Source organism: Podarcis liolepis (genome assembly GCF_965112155.1).
Source record: "Podarcis liolepis genome assembly, chromosome: 17".
NCBI lineage: Eukaryota > Metazoa > Chordata > Lepidosauria > Squamata > Lacertidae > Podarcis > Podarcis liolepis.
This window is the reverse complement of record NC_139571.1, coordinates 7,254,617-7,272,094: the sequence shown is the minus strand read 5'-3', so window position 1 is coordinate 7,272,094 and position 17,478 is coordinate 7,254,617. Positions and strand designations below refer to the sequence as shown.

At 46.8% G+C, this 17,478-nt stretch overlaps 1 protein-coding gene and 1 long non-coding RNA gene across 6 annotated transcripts in view; one reads left to right on the top strand and one right to left on the bottom strand.

The window, feature by feature from the left end:
* Positions 1–17,478, top strand: part of LOC310697029 — a 277,036-nt gene that overhangs the window by 145,146 nt on the left and 114,412 nt on the right. The gene's annotated exons all lie outside the window — the stretch shown is intronic.
* Positions 1–17,478, bottom strand: part of MAST1 (microtubule associated serine/threonine kinase 1) — a 93,973-nt gene that overhangs the window by 36,481 nt on the left and 40,014 nt on the right. For all 5 annotated transcript variants that reach the window (XM_083482902.1, XM_083482904.1, XM_083482901.1 and 2 more), the window contains 5 exons: positions 13,102–13,190; positions 11,970–12,045; positions 5,072–5,150; positions 3,234–3,394; positions 1,240–1,315 (listed from right to left, as the gene is read on the bottom strand). In XM_083482902.1, the coding sequence (XP_083339028.1) occupies positions 1,240–1,315; positions 3,234–3,394; positions 5,072–5,150; positions 11,970–12,045; positions 13,102–13,190 (481 nt within the window). The remainder of the gene's footprint in view (positions 1–1,239; positions 1,316–3,233; positions 3,395–5,071; positions 5,151–11,969; positions 12,046–13,101; positions 13,191–17,478) is intronic.

Below are 17,478 nucleotides of genomic sequence, written 5' to 3'. Positions count from 1 at the left end.
ACAACCCAGTTTACAGCGCACTCTGTACTCTCCCTGTAAAAAAACAAAATCTATTAATTCTGGGTCATGAGAGCCCTTCCTTTTTATCACCTTCCTCTAAAAGAACCACTTGCTATATCACAGCTGCACCACAGTAGGACACGACGTCTAACAAGGCACATCCAATCTCAGGGGCTCTCTTTCTTTCTCAGTCTTATAAGGCATAAGGTATTTCTCTTCTCCATCATATCTATTTATATAAATAACAATTACACACCCTAGTCAGGTATCATTATACCTGTTTGCTTCCATTTCTGTGCCCAGTTCTTATTCTCTCTCTCCATTACCCTTTCTCAGTGTGTTTGTTTGGAATGTGGGCTATTGCTAAATAATGAGAGAATGAGACAAAGTAAAGCAATGAGATACTGCTCTGGGCAGGAGTATTCAAGTTTTAAAATGTAAATTAAGGGCTGATCCACACTTTTCCTAGACACGATCCACAGTGTAAAACTCCTGCTCAAGGTGCCCACTCTTTAAAGCTCAGTCGGAGCAAAAGGCAATCCGCAGAAAAACCAAATGGACATTTGCTCCAATTGAGCACTAAAGAGTGGGTTTTTGCAAAGAAAGGTAAAGGTAAAGGTACCCCTGCCCGAACGGGCCAGTCTTGACAGACTCTGGGGTTTGTGCGCCCATCTCACATCTATAGGCCGGGGGCCAGCGCTGTCCAGAGACACTTCCGGGTCACGTGGCCAGCGTGACAAAGCTGCATCTGGCGAGCCAGCGCAGCACACGGAACGCCGTTTACCTTCCCGCTGGTAAGCGGTACCTATTTATCTACTTGCACCCGGGGGTGCTTTCGAACTGCTAGGTTGGCAGGCGCTGGGACCGAGCAACGGGAGCGCACCCCGCCGCGGGGATTCGAACCGCCGACCTTTCGATCGGCAAGCCCTAGGCGCTGAGGCTTTTACCCACAGCGCCAGAAAGCTCCAGGACAAAACACACACATACACACACACTTGGACTCAGAGCTTTTAAGCATGGAGCTGTGTCCAGAAAGAGTGGGACAAAAAAAAAGCCCTAAATTTACATACTAAGTGTCAATACAGGTAGATTGTCCGTCTTTTGTCAATGGAAAGTTGCTAAATGAAACAGATCCCTTTGCTTCTAGCATTTTCCAGGATTCCGGGCAAAATGGTCCCTGTAGGATGTTATTTGATGGAAATGAAATCTTTAGATTCTGCCTCCGACTGTGACCCTTACCTTGGGGAACCGTTCCTTGTACACATGATTCATCATTACTATCTCATTGTCATAGGAGGATGGGGACCGGCCCGGGCTGCAAAGGAATAAAAATGCATCAGCTCCTGGTATCTTCTATTTTCCTGTACTCCCCATCGTCCTGAATTCTATTTGAGCATTTCTCACTTTTCTTTATTACTACTTAATCTTTATATTTTCATTGCTAATGGTGTGAAATATACTGTATGGAAGAAGTGGGGAGAAGGTAGATTGGGATCTATGGTAAATCTCTGGGTACTTTGCAGGAGACTTGGAAAGGGTTTCTTACACACACAAAAGACTTCCCTCTCACTTTCTGAATAAGGCTGTTGAAATAAAGAAAACATGGTGGTATCAGAATGGATTTTTGTGTGAAAAGACTGTGAGGTCAGTTGCACTACTAAAAACAAACTCATGGGCTGAGTGTGTGCTCAGAGGCACCACACTCTCCATTTCTAACTGTCTCGTGCACTTGGCTTCCAGCAGTTCCAGTAAAATAGAAAACAGATTCTGAGACCCCAGCCCCTGTGTATAGGAAAGATCAGTGTGGTGTTCAGTATTACCCATATTGCTTCCTATTCAGTCAAACCTTGGATCCCAAACACCTCCACTTTGGAACGTTTCGGCTCCCAAATGCCAAAAAACCGGAATTAAATGCTCCAGTTTTCAAACATTTTTTGGAAGCTGAACATTTGACACGGCTTCCACTTGAGTGCAGGAAGCTCCTGCAACCAATCAGAAGCCGCGCCTTGGTTGTCAAACATTTCGGAAGCCGAACGGGCTTCCGGAACAGATTACGTTCTCCAACTGAGGTTTGACTGTATTATCCTATTGCTTTCATTAACCAAAGGCAACACTTTCAGAATGGCACACAAACCTGCTTTGCGAGATGTACAGGGAACCATTAGCAGGAGCTATTTAATCACAGTTCTCTTCAATTAATTGCTTCCCAGCAGGCAGGACAGTAGAAGAGCCTTTTGTATTCAACCTGTTTAACCTTTCCTCCTGGTCTGGATCATACCAATGTGAGAAAGTAAAAGTGCAATCCTCTAATGTCTACTCTTAGAAGTTCAACAGGGCTTACTCTTAGGTAAATATATATAGGATTGCAGCCTAATGACAGAATTCAAATAACTAAGTGTGTGTGTAAGAAACTAATAAAGACTGATGGGTCTTTATCACATTTGAAATGCAACAAAAGTTATATTTGCTGAGTTGCTAAGCTGTTTTGTGCTTATTTTCTTAGATGTTTAATGTATCATTATACCTTGATACGTTGGTAGTCAAATGGCTTGGCTCCTGGACAAATCGGTTCCTGAATGCCACAAATCCGGAAGTAAGTGTTTTGGTTTGCAAACATTTTTCAGAAGCTGAACGTCCGACGTGGCTTCCTGCGACTTCCAATTGAGTGCAAGAAGCTCCTGCAGCCTTGGTTTTCGAACCATCAGAAGCTGTGCCTTGGTTTTCAAACCATTTCAGGAGTCAAACGGACTCCCGGAACAGAACTCCAAGAACCAAGGTACGACTGTGTTTTTTTTGTCTACGTAAACCTCATTCATTCTTTAAGATTACTGGAGGCCTTTCAGTTGTTGCTGGACTATGGCTCCCGTCACCTCTGATCACTTGGCATCCTGGCTGGAGCTGATGTCCAGCAGTATTGGGAGAACCAGAGATTCCCCACAGATCATTGCGCAGATCATTGCACTAAAATGCTTCTTAGCAAATACACTACATTGTATTTGGGGTTTTTTTGGGGGGGCGGAGCTTAGGATCTACCCATGCCAGCCAGGGTTGACCCTGAATCAAACTGGAACACTGTCCTTTTATCCCATTCTATAGACCTTCAATAATTCCATTGCAAGTCTCTCATTTGCTTATATTCCTACAAAGGTTTCTGAGTGAAGGATGAATGCGCAATGGACATACAAGAGACCCAAGGGAGTTGCTCTGCAGGGTGACGGCTGCTCCATCCTTACCTGAGGCTCCGGGACCGGGGCCGAACCGCAGGGGACCTCCGCCCCCCGTCATCATCAGTAATGCTCTCACTGCTGCCGAAATGCTTGGAAAGGAAATGCAGTTCATCCATAGTGGGCTGATAAGGCAGCTGGTGAAGGCGCTCTTGGGAGGAGCAGGACGACTGCAAGGAAGAAACAGAATTGGCCCTAAGTTGATGCCAAGTGTCAGCTCTTTGCAAATGTCTTCCCAAATCTGCCACAGAAATGTATCTAGGTCTGGGAAATGGCCCAGCTCCTATACATGGGCTGCATACCCTTCTAAAACATGCAACAGTTTTACTGCAGGAACCAAAATATAATACAATTGCCAAGGCAACATGAGAATTGTTAATGCAGAATGGTTTTCGTATGTCAGCCAGGCATTAACCCACAGAATGTGACTGAACGCAGGAAGTTGCTTAAACCATCTGGCCACTGGCCCATTTAGCTTGGCATAGACTACACCAGCCTTCTCTGTCCTGTTTGCCTCAGGCAGCACAGCAGAGGTGATATTGGGGTGTGCAGTTGTAGTCCAAAACATAACGGAGGGCACCAAGTTGGCAGGAGGTTGCTCTATGGTTTCAGGCACGCATATTTTCTAAGTCCTACCTGGAAATGCCAGGAATGGGTTTTGTGACCTTTCGTATGGAAAAAAAAGCATTCTACCACTGACCTACAGCCCTTCAGGTTGACCTGAAGCTAAGAATTCCAGATGTCATTACAGTGAACCACAGATACACACACAAGGATGTTAAAGATTGCACTGAGTTATGCGACAACATTTGCAATGGGTACGCAGTCTGCTTCCTCAACCTGTGCTGAGTACAGTGGTGCCTCGCAAGACGAAAAGAATCCGTTCTGTGATTCTCTTCGTCTAGCGGTTTTTTCGTCTTGCGAAGCAAGCCCATTGACGGATTAGCAGATTAGCGCTATTAGCGCTATTAGCGGCTTTTAACGGCTTATCTGCTGATCGGATCAGCTGATAAGCGGCTTAGCGGCTTAGAAAAAGGGGGGGAAGGGAAAAAAACCCAGAGGAACTTGCAAGACATTGTCGTCTTGCAAAGCAAGCCCATAGGAAATTCGTTTTGCGAAGTACCTCCAAAACGGAAAACTCTTTCGTCTAGCGAGTTTTTCGTCTTGCGAGGCATTCGTCTTGCGGGGCACCACTGTACTCACATTATGTAGACGCCTCTTCTCCTAAGGGTGCCCCAAGGCAACCCAGACTGACAGCACTGACTCCCCTCCCCTATCTCTTCTCTGTATGCTAGGGTTGCCATATCTTGAAGAGAGAGGGGGAGAAAAGACAGCCAGAGCTGCTGCCAGCCCGAGCCAGGGAAAGCGGCGCAAGGGTGAGCAGGGCCGCTGCACTGATGTGCTTCTCTCCATGGTTCAGGCTGACAGCAGCCGCGGCGTGCAGAGCCACCTGTGCCCACGCCAAACTGCACCCCAATTTCAAAAAACCCAAACCCCAGACATTTCCTTTAGAATGTAAAAATCCCCCCCCCCCGTTTACCCTGCAAAAGAGGACATGTCTGGGATTTCCTGGACATAAGGCAACCCTACAGTGGACATACAGGGCTCTCTTGGGTGGGGGTGGGGGGTCAACAGCTGCAAACTGGGAGTCAGTTGGCCCACACGTAGTTTTAGCAATTTCTATCACCGTATTTATGATTTAGACTTGCCTGGCTGGCCTGTCCTCAAACACCCCAGCAGAGTCTTTAGGCCACTGTCCATTAAACAGCTCCCATAACCAGTCAAATCTTGCCTCCCTCCCAGATCTTCTTCCCTCCCAGATCTTCTTAACGGCAGGAAGGTCTTACCGATACGGTGGAGCTGGGAGTGTTGGTTCCATATCCAGATGATGGCAAGGAAGCCAAGGACCAGCGCCGGCCATCTGCCCTGAAATGATCAAAATGAACAGGAACTTTTAAGATAGTCCATAGTTTAAAGATTCAGGCAGAACCAGTTCTGATGGGGGGGAAAAGAAAAAACCCATATTGTCACAAAGTCCATGTTTCAACCACTTGTGCTTTCTTTGCTGGTATCTCCAGTAAACCAGCTGGCTGGAAGCAATTGCCTGTTCAGACTTTCAGGACACGAGAAGAAGAAGAAGAGTTTGGATTTGATATCCCGCTTTATCACTACCTGAAGGAGTCTCAAAGCAGTTAACATTCTCCTTTCCCTTCCTCCCCCACAACAAACACTCTGTGAGGTGAGTGGGGCTGAGAGACTTCAAAGAAGTGTGACCAGCCCAGGGTCACCCAGCAGCTGCATGTGGAGGAGCGGGGAAGTGAACCCGGTTCACCAGATTACGAGTCTATCGCTCTTAACCACTACACCACACTGACTCTCGCACAAAGGTGCGTACAAAGCATATGAGTTTGAATGCTACACTATGCCTCTCATATCGAACTCTATCTTGACATATATGTCAAACCATTTAGGTACAGCCTAGAAAACCTCTCTCTATTACTGTAGACACAGATCCATTTGTGGGCTTTAATGAGGCTTCATAGAATTACCAGAAACTTTGCTAAGGGTAACTGACAATGCAGTGAATGGAGGATGGGGCTGGGAGCTCTATGGGCTTGAACACTATGATTCCTATCAACAGAATCCCTTATTCTTTGTCCCCCAGTATATGGTGTCCGAAAACATTCTACAGGGATTGGCAATGTGGTGCCCTTCTGACATTTTGGCTCCAGCTCCTATCAGCTCCAGCCAGCATGGTCAAAAGTCAGGGATGATGGGAGTTGTAGTCCAACAACATCTGGAGGGCAACACATTGCCTACCCCTCCAGTATGTTGCTTCTGAATGCAGAGGTTCTATTTACCTCTCATGACTGATAGGTGCTGAAGGCAACAATTCATTTGATGTTTTAAAGAGAAGTACTTTCGGTAAGGACTTCAGCCGAGAGGCCCAGACTCAGTCCATCACTAGTAGCTGGATCATCTAAGGCTTTATATCACGGGTCAGCAAACTTTTTCAGTAGGGGGCTGGTCCACTCATACCTTGTGGGGGGCTGGACCCACCCTCTCCAGAAAGCACCCCCTCCCCCGAAAGGCCCCCCCTCCCGCCACTTCCTCCCGCTCAGCTCTTGGCCATCGCTTTGGTCCATCACTTTAGATTGGCTGCAGGAGCTTCCTGTGGCCAACCCGAAGTCGCGCCAGCATCGCTGCCCACCCAGAGGCATCCGCAGCTTTGGATTGGCTGCAGGAGCTTCTTACGGCCAATCCGAAGCCGCGCCAGCATCACAGAAGTCAGTCCCCGCATGGCAAGGACCAACGGGCAGCAGGGTCTGCAAGGTTCGCAGGCCGGATTAACGAGCCCGGTGGGCCACATTTGGCCCCTGGGCCTTAGTTTGCCGACCCCTGATCTAGATTCTAGAGGATCCTTGGCCAGTCCCGCTGCCCCCACTGCCCCAAACGCAGCCTCTTTTAGGGGTTTATGCAGGGGATACCACTGGCAGCAGCTCTCACCTGCCTGTATCGTTGACAGGTGCAGTGAGGACCTCCACAGCAGTGAGGGCTCCTGCCAACAGAACCTGGCTGCATTTGAGTGGAGGGAAATCTCTGCCACTTCTTAACTTCCTCCAGCACAGCAGATTGGGGGTTACGCTTGTTCTGTTATTTTGCCCAACCTGAGCCTACTGTCAATCAATGTTATTGGGGCACCCTCAAATTCTGTTATCCTCAGGGAGAAAAATGTCTCCTTTCCCATATTGTTGATGATTTTATACCCCTCTGCCCTTGCTCCCTGTCTTTTTACATTAAAAAGCTCCAAGTGATTTGGATTTTTCTCACGGGGAATGTGCTCTTGAAGCATTTTCACATGTTAAGACGTGTGCAGGGGCAAGCCCTCTGCCCCCTCCAAAACCTGCATAAGCTCAATTCAGGTACAATGTAGGTTCACAGGTGTACAGTTTGAGCCTGGACCAGGAAATAAGAGACTTGATTGTGTGAACTAGCTGCTATATCAATGAAAGCTATAAACACACTGACAAGTGGTGTTTGGCTGTTGCAATTAATCTTCTGGATCCAATGACAATTGATTAGCCTGGCCTTGAATAATTAATCAAACTTTCATGTTTGAAGTGTTTGTTAAGTAATCTGGCCAGGCAGTAGTGTAATTTAGGGCTCGTCCACAATTCTGCTCGTTCCACACCTAGAAAGCATGGATCTGAGCACTTTCCCCCTTGCCCCACACCTTTCCCAGGAAAAACCTGCTCTTTAGCGCTAAATCAGAGCAAACACCAATTCAGAGAAAACCTGAATTGCCATTTGCTCTGATGGAGCTATAAAGAATGGTTTCCCCCGGGGCAAAGCTGCAGGACAAGAGAAAGTTTGGATAACCATCACCAGTGGTTAGGGATGATGGGAGTTGTAGTTCAACCGCGCCTGGAGAGATGCTGTCACACAGCTTAACCTGCCTGGCAAGGTTACTGAGAGGATAAAATGCAGTGATGATCTTCCCTTGGCGGATTCCCCTGCAATTCTCAGAAGACTCAACAGAACTTTGCTTTTGGAGAAGGTTCAAGTCTCTTTGGATTCATGACTATTTTGGTGTTTAACTTTGTTTCTTTGCTAAACTATTTTGTAGAGTTCATGTTTCCAGTTATTATTACCTTAGACCATCTCATTCAACTAAGCAGCTGCGCTAGTGGGAGCCAGTGCAACAAGTTCTGCTATCTCTTCTTTCCTCCCCTCCATGGCCCCATCAGTTTGGGGACAGGGATTGAGAGAAATTTAAGTTTGATTTAAATACTCCCATCTTTGCTTCTGTATAATTAAAAATAATCATGCCCAACACAGCTCCCCTTTCAGCCTCTTTCTTTGGTGAGGTTTTTAAAAATACCTCTCTTGTTAATAAAGCCAGGTCCACAGAATGCCTTATATCAAGTTGTACCTGATGAAGGTAGAAAAAGTGATTCAGTAGTTATGTGTGATGGTGGCATAGCTTTCAGGGGTGTAAACCGGATTACTGAAAGTGGAGTACCTGGGTGAAATAGTGAATGCCACAAACCCTTTAAGGAATCGCAACCCCAAACCACAACAGCAGTTCAGGCGCAAGGGTTGATTCTAATTAGAGTCCTTGCATTAGAATTCTCCTCCCAGTTCTATTTTCCCTTCAGAGGTTCAGAAAGAAAGGAAAGCACAAGAGAAAAAGTCCTTGTCAACATAGGGCAGATTCACACCATGCATTTAAAGCACATTCAACACACCTTTGAAACACATGGCTTTGCCCAAGGAATCCTAGGGACTGTTGGGTGCAGGGAATTGTAGCTCTGTGAAGGCGAAACTACAGTTCCCATGATTCTTTGGGGGAAGTCACAAGTTCTAAATGTGTGTTGAATGTGCTTTATATGTGTGCTGTGGACCTATGCTGCATCTCAGACTTTTTAATGCATGCAAGACAGTCAACTTTCTCCTCCCCCAGCCCCAGGAAGGGTCCACCTACAGATGTCCTATTTGTTTGCCCTGACCCAAGCTAGCTATAAAACTTCAGTGTTGGGTCTGGGTCTTCGTCTGGGCATGACAACAGCTAGTCTTGACCTTGTTGACTCTCTGGTTGTTATCTGTTAGATTATGGCATCTTGTTGGAAAGGTACCTTACCTTCGATCCCAGCTACTGTGTGACTCTGTTTTGGACTGTCCCTTTCTTCATGCTGCCCTGATCCTTTGGCCTACAATTTCCAAAGCTTTCTGGCAAAGTTTCCCCCACCCCTCAGTCTTGCATCTGGAACAGCTTTGACAATTTACTGGCCCTCAACCCTGTGCTTTCTGCAAATAGCCAACATCCTCCTCCTTTTATTAAGCAGCCTCAGTGGGTTTGTTAGGGCTGCCATACGTCCGGATTTCCCCGCACATTACTGGGATTACTGGGAAGGTGGAATTGATGTTGGGGTGAATTTCCGAAAGGTAGCATTTTGTCCTGGATCTTAGGCAAGTCAATTAAAAAAAAACCACACATACCGTATTTTTCGCTCTATAACACGCATCTGACCATAACACGCATGTAGTTTTTAGAGGAGGAAAACGAGGAAAAAATATTCTAAATGAAACAGTGGATGTATGATTTTTATGGTTCATGCTGTGGCCACAGACATGTGATCTGACAGTGAGTTTGGGGTAGCCCAATGCAAAAATCCTGAGGATCCATGTGGATCCGTGCTTTGTAACCACGTTTTAAGTGGGGAGGGAAGGAAAAGAACTCAAGGGACAAGGAGCTTTTCCGCGGGGAGGAGGGAGGGAAAGAGCACTGTTGCTTTAAAGGTATACTTAAGGTATTTGCCCTGTGCCTGGGTTTTTTTTTCCATTTAACAGTTTGCAGCCTTTTCCTTCCGCTCCTTGTTTTGAGGCGGAATAGATTTGAGCAAGTGAGGAGGACTTGGGATTGCAGGGGATTTGCCATTAGCTGTGTAAAAGTGCTCCTCCTTGCAGCCTGAATGGTAAGCAGCCACCAGCAGCAGCAATAGAATGGAGCGCAAAAAAGCGGTAGGGGCACTAGGACCCAGACAATGCTCAAATCTATCCTGCCTGAAAACAAGCTGCTCCATCCCAGCCGATCAGCTGAGACGCGGGGGATTTGCGAAGTTTTCCCCTCTCCCTCATGCCCTCCCCAGCCTTTTTTTTTTACTTCCTGGTTTTCACTGCGTGGCTCAGAGCTAGAGGTTGGTTTTATTTTGCTGCTGGTTGCTTAAATTTTATCTTTCCTGCCGTCTCTCTGCAGCCTCATTGCTCTGTTTAGAGAGCGCGCAGACCTTTGCAAGCGTCTGTCCCTCCTCCCGTGTAAGCGGCTGCTGCCGGCTTTGCTGCTATGGCTCTCCTTCCCTCCCTCCTTCCTGGCTCCAGGTCGCTTTAAAGAAAGCAAAGTGAGAGCCTCGTAGAGCGTGTAAGTGGCTCCCGCTTTGCCTGACTGACGGCAGCCATGGCTCTGATCCGTGCATTCGCTCCTTAACACGCACAGGCATTTTCCCTTACTTTCTCGGAGCAAAAAAGTGCGTGTTTTGGAGCGAAATTTACGGTACATTTTTGGGTGTTTTTGTAAAGAAAAGCTCAACAACTTTCGGATTTTCCTTAAAAAAACCCCACAACTCAACTATTTCAGTGGTTTCCTTAAAAAAAGCTCTTTCGGGGTGTCCTGGTTTGTTCCAATCTATACACTGTGCTTGATTTCTCTCTCATTTTCTCTCTCTCTCTCTCTGACACAAGTGACTTTGCAAGTTCCACGGAATAAGGTATTTTCGAATCATACTCCTGTGATAAAACCGTACGTGTGTTTTAGTCCAGTGTGAAAATTCACAGAACAGAGATCTGTAAACAGCTCAAGGCAGATTTTACTCAGCACTTTGTTGATGGCAAGATGGAACTTCACAGTCTGTTCCCTTGCTTTTGGGGGTGGGGGTGGGAGGCAGAAGCTGCATGGGCATGACTATAAAAAGAGCAGAGAGCAGATGGGGAGTGGGGAGCAGCAGCTGTAGAGTCTTCAACCGCCTCAAATGTTCCTGTATGCCACATTCTGGCAGCATGGCCTGGTAGATCAAACACGAGAATGATAGCCAGGAACCTGCAGTTCTCCTCCGAAGCCTTTGAGAGGGATAGGGACTTCTTGGGATGGGCTGGTGGGGAACTGGGAGATTGGGCAGGGGCTGAAGCAAGAAAAAAGTATGAGGAATGGATATGAGGTGGTTCTCCTTGTGGACAGAGCAACTGGTTTCTACCCCAAGTGGGCTTCCTTTCACTCAGTAGTCTATGGGAACTTTGCCCAGGAGACTGCCTCTGCAACCAGATGTTGGAAGATGGTGGGACTTCATCAAATAAGGACTGCAAGTGGAGAGGCAGGTCTCACATGAGGCAAATATCTAGGGGGGCTTGCTGTACTATCAGTAGCTATAAGCGGCATGGCAAGACTTATTTTTGTGTGTGTTTACTCCCCTACCCCCAAATTCACAACCCTTCATTTTGCCCATTGCAAAATATGCTGGTAAAAAAGTAATGGAAAAGGACCACTGGACAGTTAAGTCCAGTCAAAGGCGACTATGGGGTTGCAGCGCTCATCTCGCTTTCAGGCTGAGGGACCTGGCGTTTGTTCACATACAGTTTTCCAGGTCATGTGGCCAGCGGGACTAAACCGCTTCTGGTGCAACGGGACACTGTAACGGAAACCAAAGTGCATGGAAATGCTGTTTATCTTCCCGCTGCAGCTGTACCTATTATCTACTTGTGCTGGTGTGCTTTCGAACTGCTAGGTTGGCAGGAGCAGGGACCGAGCAACAGGAGCTCACTCCATCATGGGGATTCGAACCGCTGACCTTCTGATCAGCAAGCCCAAGAGGCTCAGTGGTTTACACCACAGTGCCACCTGCATCCCTGGTTATATCTATATCTATAACTATATCTATAACTATCTGTGCTCATGCCAACCTTAAGTAAATGTTAATGTAGGGTGTGTATATAATAACTGAGGGGAGTGGGCACCACAAGGATACACGCAACTAGTGCAGATGCAAAACACTGGTTTAGGACTCAGAGGCAGAAAATTTAAACGACATCTGTGGACACTGTTGCACCCAGGTGCATACGTAAAAAGTGGACTACTCATTGTGCAACACCCCTGTATGGACACAGCAGTGGTCAGTGAAGGAGTCTGGGTTTGCAGTGGCGATTCCCAAAAGCCATTGGACACCAGAGCCCCAAAGAATGAGGGACTGCTCTTACCTGCGGGAGGAAGCGAAGGAAAAGTGGGCTGGTGTATTGGGGGAAAAGTTCCGAGGGCTATCCAGAGGGCTGCTACCTGTGGACAGGGCAGGAAAAGAAGACACAAAAGGGAAATCAACACATTGCCTCGTGAGACTGCCAGAGGATCAAATCAAATTATTAACCCTGTCTCACTCAAGGAGCCAGCATATTCATATTCATATTCATATATTCAGAGCCTGCCATAATGAGAAAGGTTGCCATAGTGACTCCAGCAACAAGCCTTGGGAGGTGATGCAGAGGAATATGAAAACAGAAGACAGAAAGAGGCCAAGAAATAGAATGCTGGATGGGTGAATAAACAAATAAGACAGGTGACAGACAGACAATGGGGGATTAATGATCAAGTGTCAAATGGCTGGGTAGACAGTCAGAGGAAAAGATTTGAAGTCAGACAGATGGACAGACAATGGCAGGGATAGTTAGTAAGATGGACAGACGAGAAGGTGCTGCTATATATGGCCAGAATAATAGACAGATGGCCTGGGATGCATGGAAAAATGAGAAAAGAAATCAGTGGGGAAATTACAGTTCGGATGCAAAGGCTGACTAGAAGATGGATGAACCCACAAAGACAACATTGGTTCTAAATCAAACTAATATGATTGCTTTGGAGTCAACATAATTCTTATTGCTAAACGTATGGCAAGGCTGACAGGATGGAAACTGGGTGAGGTGGACATGGACTTTAGACGAAATTTCTCTCAATATTTCTGTAGGCATCCTGGCATGTTATGACAAACAGGTATAACACAAGACTATGTCCATCTAATCCTATCCAGCTGTAGCAATGTGAAGGAACCCCACATTTTTTATAAAAAAGAGGGTAGATTAAAAAATGAAGGACTTACATTACTGTGTCCTCAGAAGGAACCAAGGGCAACTTATTAGTCCTGGGTATAAGCAATTACTACTCCAAGGTGTGCTTTGTCAAAGCCAGTCTAGCCGGCCTTGTTTGAAGGCCACTGCCTGAGCAGGGGCAGCAAGACAAGGGGCCATATTCTGTTTGTGACCCACCGTGTAGTGCTGGATAAGGCACACCCAGGGTGGAACTCCTGAAAGAAGGATGGGGCAGGTCAAGGGCTTAACTCACCAATATGACCTGGGAGTGGAGAGTGAGGCCGCGGCAGCGTCGGCGATGTACTTGTCAGGATCAGGCTCTTTCTGTTACTGGTTCGGCAACTGTACAAAGGGGAGGAAAGAAGGAGAGGGAAAGAAGACAGGCCTAGATCAGGGGGTGTGTGGATGAAAGATGCCAGACCAGGCTGCAGCTCATGTCACTATGTGGTTTGCCTTGAAAGACCGCAGTTAGAAAGCTTGGCCAATCAATTCTCTTTTCAGCTTGGTTGGCTACTCCAAAATGGTAGGAGGTTACCTTCTGTAGTCCTTTCCCAAAGAAGAGCTGGCCAGGAAACCCCATTTCCCACTTAACCATTGGCCCACCTTGTGCCATGGAGCTCCCTTATTACTGGGTCAAACCGCTGGTCTTCCTGGTCCAGTACTGCCTGTTGAGACTGGCAGCATCTCTCCAATATCTCAAGCAGACTGAGATCCATTTAGCTGAAGTCGCTCAGGACAATGACCGAGGCATTCTGCATACAACTATTATCTCTAATAAATAACTGAGCTACAAATCCCTTATGAGAAGGTGTGAAAAGCAGGAGTATTGGTTCAGTATGGGGAAAGTGTCTACCTAGAGGCAACAGAACTCCACTACAAATGTGGGTGGGCTTATCTAGAGCGTGATCCAAAAGCAGAACTACCAAACTGAGCTCTTTTGCTATAAGACCTGCCTCTCAACTGAGGCCTTACTGTGCCTGCGTTCTCCGTCTTTCTCACACACATATACAAGCTTTAACTCAATATTGAAATTCAGAAATCCTGGATCCACTCTTGCTTGCAATGATCACATAATACTCAGCTCCCTTTTCCTCTGGAAGGTGACATAGAGGGCACTGGCGGTGTTATAATTAACTGCTATTTGCATGGAACTACGGGTCATACTTAACAGAAGGGTGGAGCCAGATTTTTCCTAATCAACAATTAAGTAGCATTTCTAAGTGTGATTTACAGCCTTATGTGATGGCCTGGGATTCGGACTCAGAGGCTGAACCAGAGGAATCCCAGCCTGCACAGGAGTCCCCGCCTCCAGAACCAGCTGAGCCGGGGCTGGGGCTTGAGCCTGAAGGGTCCTCCAGGCCAGGAGAGGCGAGTCACCTGTGGACCGGGGCCGCCCTATGCCTCGGGGCAGATAAAAGCCAGCCAGCCCCAGTCCCAAGTTGCGGGAGCAACGTTGTTGGTAGCCTGTTCCTGGCTGCACCCTGTCCTGCTCTTCTGCCAGAGTTCCTGACCTCACCCGACTCCCCACCTTGGACCCAGCTACAGCTTTGACGGGCAGCCTCCATACAGCTCCCTCGACCTCGGACCAGCCTTGGACCTCGCCGCACGGATAACCCTCGGGACCAGCACACCTTACTTCTTTCTCCCCCAGCCTTAACATTGTCACAAAGGGTTCATTGGCAGGTTATCCACAGCTTTCCATGTTTATTAAGCCATAACTAGTCCTCACATAAGTGAGCTGAACTCAGTGATGAGCTGAGGTAAGGCAAGTCATTCCACAACCCAAGCAGTTCAAGAAAAGAAACTCTGCCATAACGTTTAGGCATTATAAAGTAAATTGGAGTAGCCCCAACACCATTCAGATGTGTGCCTTGACAAGGCTGTGTTGAAATGCCATGCAGCTCCCAGGTTAACCTTATTTTGCCAGCTAGTCTTCAGTGCTGTACAAACAGTATGGTATAGGTTACTAACTGCACAGGGCTGGATGCTTGCCCAGGTTTATATCGCTGTCAGTTTCTCAGGCTGCACAGTAGCTTATGGGCTGCCAACAATGGCTTGCGTGTTGTGCAGTGCCCCTTCTGTCCATTGCATGCTAAGGCTCAGGGTTGCAACTGAACAAGTTTGAATTAGCAATCATCTGAGCCAGAAGAAATGCACCTCCAAGACTCTTATCTTCTTGAAACATTCATACGGAAAGCCCAACATGCACAACTGAAAAAGAGCCAAGTGTCCCAACCCTCCATCACAAAAGCTATAGAAAGTTCCCAAGGTGGGCTCTGGAGAGACGCAAAACTCACACATGCGCCTAGGATAAACAGCACTTCTAAACAAGAGATAACTTTGAGGGTGTGCCGTTCATTGTGTGCCAACAGGATACTAATGTACATACCACCATATACCCCCCAGAGTGATCCATCATCCTAACGCCTCTCTGACACTCAGTTCTCAAAGAGAATACACAAACAAAAGAGTTGTGCGGCCTTTTAAAGACTAACATACTTATGTGGCACAAACATGTTAATTGAAGAAGGGATGAGCCTGTTCAGAGTATTCTGGAGGAGGAGAGCAAGGTTGGGGAATTCACACCATACAGTGGCGTCGCAAGAGGAGTCGGGAGGGTGGTGCGCCCCAGGTGCCATGTCTGGGGGGTGACAAGAAGGCACCCTGCCGTCCCCGGGCACGGCGGTGTGAGCAGCCATTGTGCTGCCACAGCCGCATGTGGAGGATCCTCCATTCGCAGCTGCAGCCGCGAGCAGAGGATCCTGCCACCGTCTGTACGCCATTTGGGCGGCGCCGGCGGCAAACCACTATGTACAATGCATGTGCAGTGTCGCACGCATGCGCCATATGTAGAAACACTGCACATGCGCCCTATGTAGCAACGCCACACATATGCCATATGTAGCGACACCATGCATGTGTCGTATGTAGCAGCACAACGCATGCGCTGCCTGCAGTTTGCCCCTCCGCGGGTGTTGATTAGCCTTCGTTCACCCCTGACATTATATACCCCCATTCAGTGCTCCCCCCACTAGAAAAATAGGTGTTCGTACTCACCATGATGTTGTTAGAGTAAGTGCCACACTTTTTAGCAACAACAAAAAGAGGTGCGGGTACTGCATACCTTTGAGTACCCCTGAAAAAAAACACTAAAAAGTATAAAAACTCTGTCCTGCTGTCATTCTGGAGACCTATCCACCTCTCCTTTACTATCTAGCGTTCTGCTACTAGGGGAATAAGAATAACTAAAGGATGGCAAGCAAGGGCTTAGACTACCTGAAATAGCAAGTGAGATGCAAATTTCTCAGGCCAGAATAGTTACCCTTCTTGTACTCCCACCCCATGAGTCTGGTAAGTCTGAGCAAGTAGGGACATTATCAGTGGGGGCAGTCAAACTGCACAATCCATCCCAATCACCCCAGTTTTGATATAAAAATAAGAACTAAAGCCAGAACGTTGCAAACCAATGTTTATGAAAGGATCCTGACACATTTTGAGACTCAGGTTTTCCACTGGGGAATAAATTTCATTTAAAAAGACCAATCTTTCATCCGAGCAAGCAAATGTAGCAGGACCCTTTCATAAATATTGGATCACATCTTTGTAGACACCCTCTACAAATCTCCCCCCCCCCAAAAAAAAACTATTTGCAAAAATACAACACTTTTGCCAGTTGATGATGGTAAAAAGAAGTTAGAAGGAATGCATACAGTGGAGGATGGAATTGGTGAGCAAAAGAAAAAGGGAATTCAGCTAAATGATGGCAAGAGAATAACCCTCTTCTCTTTCAAGACTATGGGAAAGAGGTCCATAGAAATATCTTCTGACACTTACTAACATTCATATTTCTCTTACAACCATGAAACCTAGAGACATCCCTTTTATTTACGAAGTGAGATTTTTACAATCTGATTTCAAAACCAAACCATGCCCTCATGACCGTGAAGTTACATGTGAAATAGTGCAAGCCTCACCTGATGAATAATAAAAATCAGATGGCTAACCTAATAATATTTCAGTTGGTCAGCGAATAGGGTTTTTAATGTTTTGTCTTGCTTTCCACATCCCTGATTAACAGGTGCAGAGTTATGCAAATTAATCAAATATAAGCAATGTTGCTTAATTTTCATAGGCTTATTACAATTAAAAGTTTTATTCCACCCCTACCTTTCTAGGAGCAGAATGTGCATGACCCTGGCACAGAATTGCGTGTGTGCTTTGAAAAGCCATGGGGTGTTCACAACCCTGACCAGTTCATGTGTGGCAACTATAAACTCACTTTGCACACTTCTGTAGCCACGCAACATTTCCACCTTACAACCCAGTGATTTTTTTTTACATCTTGAATTACATACAGTTCTGTCTGATTCCCTCATCTGAGGCCCACCTACAACCCAAGCCAGGCCTGTCTCATTCATACACATCCTAGCATATGCTCCTCCATACCAGACCCAATCTGGTACAGTCACTGTCTTTAGGGCTGTGGCCTTTTCCAGGTGCCCCCTGACTGGGCTGAGAAGAAGAGCCTTGTCACGTCTGATTATTATTAAAAGGACTGAGTCACCATCAGGGCTATATAGATTTTGTCTTGACAGCCAGCCATGATTTCCACCAATCTCTCCGGCATGCT